The sequence below is a fragment of the Eptatretus burgeri genome, chromosome 3 (genome assembly GCF_056783735.1).
Source record: "Eptatretus burgeri isolate ZD-2024b chromosome 3, Ebu_testis_v1, whole genome shotgun sequence".
NCBI classification, from domain to species: Eukaryota; Metazoa; Chordata; class Myxini; order Myxiniformes; family Myxinidae; genus Eptatretus; species Eptatretus burgeri.
The window spans coordinates 47,978,697-47,989,741 of record NC_140963.1 but is presented as its reverse complement, the minus strand read 5'-3'; the positions used below and the strand labels follow the sequence as shown (position 1 = coordinate 47,989,741).

The window sequence follows — 11,045 nt, the reverse complement described above, 5'->3', positions numbered from 1 at the left end:
TGAGGAAAAAAAATTCCACATTTTTTCATTTTTCATACAATATGGGTACTCGTGGGGTATGCTTACACATTGGAAAGGCGCTGTCACACCTTGACGATTTAGCCAGCGTATGCTGACTTATGAAAATTTGTCTAAAACGCTGGCACATGTCGAATACGTTATGGGTAAGTTTTGTATACGTTAAGAGCACGCTGAAAAACACTGCCATACGTCATAGTACGCTGGCTTTCATCATTGTACTTTGCGGTTGTCCTTAAATTTTAGCATGCTTGAAATTTTACGACGTATGCCAGCGTATGACTCACACGTTCCGCTACGCTGGCCATAAGTTGTAGGCACGTTATGCGATTGTTGACGCACGTTACTTGTAAGTTACTCATAAGTCGAAACACGTCGAGGTAATGATTAGCGTACCCGAAACTTATTTATAACCTATGGGTAACGTGTTGTAGGCACGTTACACGATCGTTGACACACGTCAAGGCATGTTATGCGATCGTTGACACGTCGAGGCACGTTACTTGTAAGTTACTCATAAGTCTAAACACGTCGAGGTAATGCTAAGCGTACCCAAAACTTATTTCTAACGTATGAGTAACGTGCTTTGAACCTATGTGTATCGTACCTCCAACGCATATTGACGTATGTAGACGTATTTGATTGACGTCTTCCGGACGACCACAGAACTTACTGAACGTGTTTCTAATTTACATCTACCGTATAATGGCGTATTGGCAGCGTTTCAAAAGACAAAAAAAACAACAATAACTTCCGATATGTCGTCACGTCACGTCCGATTGCCTCTTTAGTTTGCTCATGTCTTATTCTTAGTTCCTCCTCTGTGAATATTTTCTGTTCAAGGATATTGTCACGTCGACGTCGAAACTTAAAAGCAAATGTCCGAATATATTTTAAAATTCGTGATAGACTGAAAAAAAAAACAATAAAAAAACAACAACAACAACAACTTCAGATATTTCGTCACGTGCCTTCACGGAGCCAAGGAGAAAAAAAGAAAATGTGCCTTGACCGTGAAAATAAGTTTTGGGTATGCTAAACATTACCTCGACGTGTTTCGACTTATGAGTATCTTTCAAGGAATTTGTCTCGACGTGTGTCAACGATCGCATATTGTGCCTACAACTTATTCCCAGCGTAGCGGAACGTGTGAGCCATACGGCGAGTACGTCGTAAAATTTTTAGCATGCTTGAAATTTCACGACGTACGAGACGTACCATGAAATATGACAGCATACTTCATCGTTTTTCAGCGTGCTCTTAACGTATACACAACTTACCCATAACGTATTCAATGTGTGCCAGCTAGGTTCGGCAAATTTTTCATAGGTCGGCATACGCTGGCTAAATCGTCAAGGTGTGACTGCGTGGTTGACACTTTCAATTTTCAGGCTGTTATGATTTAAATCGGCGTGCGGCAGGTTTTTAACAGGCTACGCCACGAGTTTGTCGGCGATACGTGCAGCGCGCTATGCCTAAGTTAGACTATTGTTGGGCATAAGTTGTGAACGCCGACAACAGGCTAAGCATTCGGTGGTATAACTTGGCTAAAAGTTCTGTGCCCGTTACTAATATGTTATGCATACGACCAACACGTTATGAATACGACCAAAACTTTTTTTAAAACATCAAAATTTCAGCGTACGCCAACGTTTTACATACAATTTTATACGTTGCCATTGCTGGCTAAATCGTCAAGGTGTGTCAGCGCCTTAAGCAATAACGAATCGTGCTTCCCCATGTCTCGGGTCGCTCATCTGCATTTGATTTATTTATTTTAATTAATTTATATTTTCAGTAACGGATGCTTCCCAACAGTTATGTGATTTTATCCGGTGTATTAGCTTCGATGTCCACTGGCACAAAAAATTACCGTGCTTCTCTATTTTCTCCGGGCATTCACCTGCATTAAAATTTTTATAATTTATTTATTTTCATTTACACATGGTTTCCAATGGTTCTGTGATTGTTCCCGGTGTATCAGCTTCGATGTCCATTGGCATGCAAAATTTCAGCTTTCTACATCATCCGGAAGGTACCAATCTTTAAGAATAACATATCAATCTCTTTGCTAACCCCTCACCTTCTATCTTTTTTTTTCCTCCCCCGTCCGTCTCTCTCTCTCTCTCTCTCTCTCTCTCTCTCTCTCTCTCTCTCTCTCTCTCTCTCTCTCGCTCCCTCTCTCTTTGTCTCCCTCCTGCAGTGTATAGCATTTGGTGAGGCATCGCTCCCCCTCCTGCTCGCTTTCACCCTTCCTAGCTTCTCCTCTCTCTTCCCTCCATCCTCTCTCTCTCCCCCCCCTTAATACGCTTGTCAGCGAAGCGACAGGTTGTATTTGCTGATATATCATATGCACCCCGCACATGCACACATACATGTATATACATCACGTGGACTGTGCAGCCTGGCGGAGGTACGTGCTCTACCGAGTGCCGTTCTCGTTACACATGCCTTGGTACACTTTTTAAAGAGTTTTTATAAACCAGAGATGTCAGTTACTCTGAGTCAATGATGTCTCTTCAACACTTTCTTCAGTTTGAAAATGAAATGTTGAGTCAATTTTGAGAGCTCTAATTGATGATGGTCCAAAACAGAATTACAAGGGGGATTACCAGTTGAAGAACATTTTTTCTTTACTAATAGTCTTTTTACTAAACGAATCTTCTGCTGTTTTTTCATGTTTTTTTTAAAGGTACAGTATTGCACGACTGTATTTTCCAAGTACATTTAATTGTTTTGGTTTTATTTATTTTTCCTGCAATCATAGCTTGAGTATGATCTGTTTCTTTGTCTTCGATGCGTTCCTAAATCGCTGGACAGAATTAATTATAAAATGGTGGTTTTACTTCAGGGGTTGGGTGGAGGGGAGTTCATCGTTCTGGAGGTTCAGTTTGGGGGAAGGATCCCAAATTTATTTCTTGTGTCATCGTGTCGAGATGGTTTTATTTATTTCTCTTTCTCCAATGGCTGTACTTCTGTTACTTTCAGATCGAGAGTTTATCTGAGTAAAACTTGAATCAATGAAAGTCCATGGAATCATGGTGTTAATTAAGTGTTTGATTTTAATCCTGGAAGGACTTGTGGCGTTCTCACATTTTTCCTCTTGCTCACTGCTGATGACTTGGCATGTACAACGCATACCTCCTCAAAGCCATATAACAAGCAGACCTTTAAATTGATTATATTAACTGACAAATTTAAACTGCCACAATTCAAATCCATCATTGTTTGATGCAAGTTTGAGGCGTGTAATAACCTTTGAATCACAGCAAAGTTGAGGTCACATTTTCCTAATTACTGTGCACTCATATGGATTACCGGATGACTTGGCTTTGAAGCTTTTGCCAGTTGCTGAAGGCGACATGACGTGTCAACTTTCTCTTCTTTAAACAACACGTGAAGCATTTAACTAGAAAGAGCAATTGGAGATTACAGACACTTGCCCGGACGTGTTTTGTGGGTATATTTGGGTACTGGTATGTTTGTGTGGAATGTAGACAATGAATTGATGACGTAGGTTTATTTCCATAAAGCAGACAAATAGACCTTTTCAATTTTAACCTCCGCCACCGAAGGTGAAGGAGGTTATGTTTTCACCCCTTTCTGTCTGTTTGTCTTTGTGTAGGATATCTCAAAAAGTTGTGGACGGATCCGGATGAAATTTTTGTGGACAGGTTCGGTGTGTGACAAGGCCGAACTGATTAGATTTTGGTGAAGATCTGACAACTAGGATTTTAAAAAGTGATTCCTCATCATTGAGAAATAGGGCTGAAAAACAATATGTATCACGATATATCAAAAATGTATTGGGCCCCATATGTTCCTGTGGATCAGGCATTATGGGACGGAGGTGTGCGCTCTACCGAGTGCCCTTCTAGTTTTGTATAAATTCACGTTCCTGTAGTACGTATGTACTTTATGGATGTACACACATTCTCATGGTACGTCCTTTGTTGACATACTCACGTTCTAGTACGCACCTTATAGACGTATTCACATTCTCATTGTATTTGATCATGCTATACTTGATCGATGTCGTTGGTTGAAAAAAAGCTAACGTGTAATACTGGCTACCACCAGGTGGCGTTTGTGGGCTACGTGAGCACATTATGTGCAGACAGATAGACTAATGAACGGACCTAAATGTAACACCCTCCGGCGAGAGTAATAAACAAAACTTAAGACCAGGGATCTCTTTGAATGATGGTTGTTAATGTGAAAAGTCTGCCCTAGTACCAACACTTCCACAGTGCGAGGGTGAGACATCATTTGCGCTTCTGGTTTACCTTCTCTGGCCTACAGGACTTTCTCATTATGCTGGTTCATCATCTTGTGACCGTCCTTCTCATCTCTTTCTCCTACGTTACAAACATGGTGCGGGTCGGCACTTTGGTGCTGTGTCTTCACGATTCTTCAGATTCTTTTCTCGAGGTCGGTACCCATTATAACCTTTAACGAGATGTTTTGAAACTTATTGCTTTTACGTGCTGTAACTTTAAAACGTGAAGGCGTGTCTCGAAAAAGATGCCAGCTCAAGGAACTCGATGCACATCTGAAAGCGTAATCCCAAAACAACATACCAGAAACTTAGCAGATCATAGCAGTCTGTCTTCATTTTATTAGATTTCTGAATGTTAGAGTGGGAAAAACTTGTTCTTCCTCTGTAGTGTGTTGTTTTTTTCTTTCTTTTTTCCAAGCACACCAATGTATATTCTCCAATGAATAAGACATGTTGTACATTAATAGATTTGAGTCAATCAGTTAACCTCCCCATCCCCCCTTTTCCCCTCCACATCACGACTTCACGACAAGTTAACCTTTTATTTTGGATTACTGTTCCATCGTCAACCCTCCAAACCCTCCCCTTCCACCTCCCCTCTTCCTCCCCATTCCCCTGGCCAAATCAAGACACTCAGATAAAAATGTTTCCACAACTGAGAACTTAGCCTTGGATAGGTCAGACGGATTACCGTATCCTTGGGGTATTGACTTAATAATTTTATCACAAATCAACAACTTATTCACGTATAGAAAGCAACTTTAAAAAAAAAAACATTTACTGCACGAGATTTGTATATAGTAGTCATCAAATATCATTCACTTTCACTGACTTGATCCAATTTGTCTTTTTTCAACCAGATGAGTTGTTTGTTGCATTGTGTAATGAGATCGTGCGACTCCATTTGGGTGACAACACATTTGCACCTATTCCTGGTTCATTTGTTTTATTTACAATGTAAACACAACTCGGAGAATTGAACAGGATAACATTACACGTAACCTCTCCTCCATATCATATCAAGAGTTATTTATTGATCATAAGCGGATGCAGATGGGACGGTTGTGTTGACCACTGAAGAATGGCATATTCCAAGATGCACACCCATTCGAAGGCAGTTTGCCAATCACAATCCAAATTCCTGCTTAACACACGTTTTAATAGTGCGTCGTGAGCTTACATTCACAACCAGACCCTTCTTTGTGGAGCTGTTAGCATGGAAACTGAATCACATGGCAGAGCTGTGTTTTAAGAGCTAACAGATTCTCACGATTGTATGCAATAAATTAGTCATTCTCTGGACGCCTGTTCATAGACTGTTCCTTGTAAGCGACAACCCTCACCCTCCCCCCCCCCCCCAACAAGTTTAATTCAAAATTGACGGGATTTCAGATTGCAACATTGTCGAGAAAGAGGAAAAACAAGCTTTGAAAACAAATTATTCTGCAAAACTAATGTTATTACAGCCTTATTCTATTGTACCCGTTTAATTGCATCCACATTAAAAACTTCAATTATTGTCTATTAGTCCAGTTTTTTAAAAGACCTTTCTGCATTCCTGAGTTCAGAACGATCTCTACAGCTGTGTGAAGTGTAATAAACATTGCTTGAGAGTTTTGCTTCTTCAAAACACGAGGACATCGAACAAAAGGAAGAACAAGTTTTTCCCACTCTGTTGTTTTTTTATTTATTTTCCAATTGAACAACTTGCATTTGTAAATCCTTTTCGAATATGGCACGAGATCATCTCATCCGGAAGAAAATTTGATCGTTAATAGAGTTGAACTCATTGGATAAGGCCTGGCAGGATCCCTGTTTTCCCCCTTCGGGCAATTCCTGAATCAAGTCATTGTGCCATTGTGTGAAGGATTCTTTTTCTCCGTTGCTTGCATTGCGATCTCAAAACTACAACGGCACTCAGTGGAGCACATACATCTGCCATGCTGAAGAGTTTAGGTTTTCAATCCCATTGATCGTCCAGATCTGCATCCGGATATCAACCAAAATCTAATCAGCTTGTTCTTGTCACCGACCCAACTCACCCACCAAGTTTCGTCAAAAATTATTGCATCTGGATTTTCACCAAAATCTAAGCAATTCGTTGGTGTCACATACACAACGTGTCCACCAAGTTTTGGCTGAATCCATCCATAATTTTTTGAGATATCCTGCTCACAGACAGACAAACAAACAAGGGTGAAAACATAACCTCAGCCCAACGTTGGTGGCGGAGGTAATAACTTGGCAAGGTGTATCTCGTAGCTTGAAAGCTAACGACTGTGACTCTTGATCAAGATTGCCATCTTACCATTAAGTAGACAGCTGGTCCTTTTCTTTGGCCAAAAGCATGTGACATGCATTGGAATGTCTGTCTCATAGCTTGAAGGATGACACTTATGTTGATGACCTTTCCATCCACTTTCTGTCTCAGATAACGATTCCAATAAACGTTGATTGAAAGAACAAACTCACGTCTCATCACTCGCTCTTAGATGTGCTTCTTTGTCTTCGCACTCGGTGCAAGGAGAATGCTCTTTATGAGTCTCATGTCTGCTTCTTCACGTATGATAGTCATCCTCTTGTTCAGTCATTTTCAGGCAATTTGCATTCTCTGTGAAACGTAACCTGATGAGTATGTTTTGGATAGTGTCGACATTCTTCGTGAGAACATTATGTATGATCGGGCAGTTGATAAATCATATTTCTATCTCCTTCAACCCACCAGATCATCTTTCATGTGCAAGGGATTTTATGGATCCTTTGTAATATCGAGTGAAGATTGTGTACACTCTGTTATTTCCAGAAACAGAGTTCACAAAGTTTATCATCAGTTGGGCAGCAGTTATAGATTCTGGCAGGAATCCTCCTGTGGTGGTTCACTTGCTACCTCCACCTGCGAAACTTCTGTTCAGTTCGTGAACATTCTTTGATATAAACGAGCTCGTGTTTCCATAATTTGAATTTATCCACCTAATACCTTTGCTTTCATGTTGGCTCTTTATTATATTACAAAACCTAAAACAAACTCCACATTATTGTTATTTTCTTGAATATGGATATGCTGTATATATACACGAGGGCCAGTAAATAAGTAACCTTAAAATGGTGATATAAATTCGAGAATGTAATGCGTGTAGTTGTCGATGACATATGTTATATCTATGGGTAAGAGTCATGTTTTGCCTGTTTTAGATCTGGCAACATTGAGCGTATGACGTCATTAGAGCAGTTCCAAGATGGTGGCTCCCTTCGAAGCATGTACCAGGGAGGAGCGACGTTCTGTCACCCGTTTCTCGGGAAGTGAGGGTGTGAATCCCACTGAAATCCATCGCAGAATGAAGATGCAATATGGTGATGCATGTTTATTGCTGCAGCAGATGTACAACTGGGACAGGAAGTTTAAAAGTGGAGTGTCCAGTGTGGCAGATGCTGCTCGCTCGAGCCGGCCTCACACAGCCAACACACCTGAAATAGTTGCAGGAGTTGAGTGCGTGCTAAGGGAAAACCTTCGCATTACACTGGATGAAGTGGTCTCCGAATTGAACATTAGCCATGGTTCAGCACACCATATCATTCACAACGTGCTTGGGTTCCACAAAGTGTCTACAAGGTGGATGCCGAGACAACTCAAATCCCAACTGAAAGAACTCCACTTTTGATTGAAAGAACTCCACCTGAAAGAAAAACTCCATTATTTTTCAAACAATGCTCAATACCTTTTTAAAGATGTCCAATATTTTCAACTGTACAATGTAATGTAAATAAGTTTCATAAGAAAGTGTTTGGTGAAAACCCCCCAAAAATTTGGTTTAACATTTAATGGGCCAAGTCCGATATGATGGTGCAAAGGTTAACTTACCTTTGAGTTCTCAAGTCTGGATTTGATTCTCGAACCTGACTACAAACTGTCGGATTGGTGATACCCAGGCAGGGCATTGCATCAATAAATGTGTCACCCCTCAATGGACATTCAGTGATCTGCTATTCACTTGTTGGTGCAAGTTAAATATCCCATTAGGCCTTAGTTATTTTATAATTTGGTTCACAGATCCACCGACGGTATATTTGCCGAAATGAAATATAAATATAAAACACATTTTTGGCCTTTTATATTTATAAATTTTCCGCCGAAGGTGCAAAAGTTTCAAAACCCAAAATGTAAACGTCGGCATTTATTTTCAAAATATAATTTCGCGCGCAGGCACCAAAATGCCGAGTCCCCTTTAACCAAACTGCGCAGTAGTCTTCAGTCATGGCGTCTGAGCAGTGGCCAGCGTGGTTGAGATTGACTGTGGTTTCTGGGGCGAAAGTGATTGTTAAGAAGTATGTCAGCGATATAAATTCGAGTGACTGTATTGGTGATTTAATCATGACATCTTGACGACGAATATTCTGGCCAAAGTATTGCATCAGTTCAGTGAGGCAGCAGGGATGATGCGCAGGCTACTCTCAATCGTGCCGATTTTGTTTCCATCGAAAGTTGCACACCGCTGTTCGTATTGAAAGATTTCGGTGCCAAGTACGTCAAAGTTTCCCTGCGCGATGCCGATATTCAGCCTTCAACGGACCAGAAATCAGCCTTTGATGTGCTCATGGGGATGGGGAGACGGTACGATCAGATGGCCGCTGAAAAGTAAGAGCTGGTTATGGCTGGTTGACTGTTTTGAGCGTGTTGACTCCTCGTGGACACCTTTTTAAAATCATATCCAGCACTATGCACTGTTGTTCACGCACACATCTACGACTTGGACTGTAATTTTCTCAGCATTGTTTCCATTTGTTTGATGATCCAACAGGTTTCTATACGAAAAACATGCCAGACTCGATTGTAAAAACAAGTTTTAATCCTTCTTCATTGTTTTTCACATCAGATGATACATTGAACATGGGCATCCTGCATTTGAATGGTCTTCCATCTTCAATGTTTTCTTAGATCCTCCTGGTCTGGGATTTATATTTATTTCCCCCCCTCCCCCACCTACCCTTGTCTTTTCCATGGAACATCCGAAAAAAAATAATAAAAATATATAATTTCTAAAAATTGAAATTATATTTATATTTCGACCAACTGACCCTACATTTTAGCTGAAGAACTGTGTAAACCAAGTTATAAAATAACTAAGGCCTTATGTATATTTCACAAATAGTAGGCGAGTTATACCTGGCACCCTGAACAAATTCCATGTTCCTGTCTTGATTATCCTTGAGAAGGCAATACCTTGCCTTAATCCTGGAACTTTGAATCCTGGAATCTTGAACCATGCATCCTTGAAAACTGGAATGAAATACCCTAGCCTGCCTTGCCCTGAAATCTGTGAGGCAATCATATGTGCGTTAAATAGGCAGACTATGATTTTAGAACGGCTATGTAAAATGTACTCTGCACCTACCCAGCATTTTTTCAAAGAATGCTCAATTTATTTTATATCCCATTGTTGTGCTGGATACAATTCTGTCTTTTTCCTGCAGATTAGAATGGTTAGCATTTAATTTTATGACCGTTATCCAAATGGCGGTCTATCCGATGTTGCCATGCCTTATACCATAACCCTAAGAAATCACAAGATTATCGAAAATATCCTTTGTCATGACATGCTAGAAAATGCTGCACCCCTGCTCTCTTCCCACAGGCTGCTAAACTGGCTAACTATGCCAAGTACCAAAAGCTTTGCGATGTACTTTTTGGATTTTTTGCCATAATCTTCATAGGAACTCGGCTGTGCATATACCCACTATGGTAAGTCGGTTTATTTTGCCTCTTTGTAGTGTCAGCATGTGCTCGTCGTTTCGTAAAGTATCATTTGCATTCCGGAAGCTGGCGCTTGTGTGCAGAATTAAATTTTAACGGTTTATTCGAAACTTGGCCGTGTTATGTTGGACTACGTCTAGTGAATTTTAATAAACTTGAGTCGACCATGAGCTGTTCTCCATATTCCACGTCAATGTGCCTGAAGGCTGTCTCAAGCTATGACTTCACGAGGAGGAATCGATTCCGTGAACACACCTTTGACATACTCATTTTGTTGCACGTGTTGATTACCGATGCATGTTGTTTGAGTTGACGCACAAAGAAATTCTTCAAACTTTAGATTGCAATAGCTGCCAAAAAAACAACTCCAACTGATGAAATTGCAGCAACTTTGAACAATAAATTAGTTTCTGTTGTACACCATGGGTTGCTGCATTTTAATTGCATCCCAAGATCGGTTACATCTTCGTTGTTGTCTTATTTAACTGTGTGAGTGTTATCTTGCACAGTACCTTGTTGAGGGACGTGTCGTTCGCTTTTGTGAAAGTTGCGCCAATTCATGTCTCATTAACACGGTTGCCGTTTTATGTCAAACACGAACACCAATATTAAAGGGACATTTCGGGTAATCTCAGGATTCCTGCACTTTGAGTAAAATCGGAAACTTCATTGGCCTAATAGGAGTGCAAAGATCTGATTTGTTAGCAAGACATGTCACGTGTCTGTGGATTATAATTGACGTGCGTATGTCTGTCGGTTTTGTTTGCCGGCTTTGTGGGAGGATGTTGAAGGTCTATTTGATCTTCTGTTCAACCAGCCTGACATTGAACCTAGGTAATCCTACCACATAGTTAATCAACTCATCTGCTTCAGATGAGTACCATCAAATCTTTGTTTGGGTTACAGATGGATGAATGTACACATTTGCAAGTTGACGCTTTGCATGCATGCATTTGCCTTGAAAGCTGGCTGAACTTAACCATCACTTTGTACCATTAT

At 40.5% G+C, this 11,045-nt stretch overlaps 1 protein-coding gene across 2 annotated transcripts in view; it reads left to right on the top strand.

Moving 5' to 3' along the window:
• The window catches only part of LOC147029815 (ceramide synthase 6-like), a 90,342-nt gene that overhangs the window by 71,228 nt on the left and 8,069 nt on the right, over positions 1-11,045 (top strand). For both annotated transcript variants that reach the window (XM_085873168.1, XM_085873169.1), the window contains exons 7-8: positions 4,321-4,449; positions 9,928-10,034. In XM_085873168.1, coding sequence (XP_085729294.1) covers positions 4,321-4,449; positions 9,928-10,034 — 236 coding nt within the window. The remainder of the gene's footprint in view (positions 1-4,320; positions 4,450-9,927; positions 10,035-11,045) is intronic.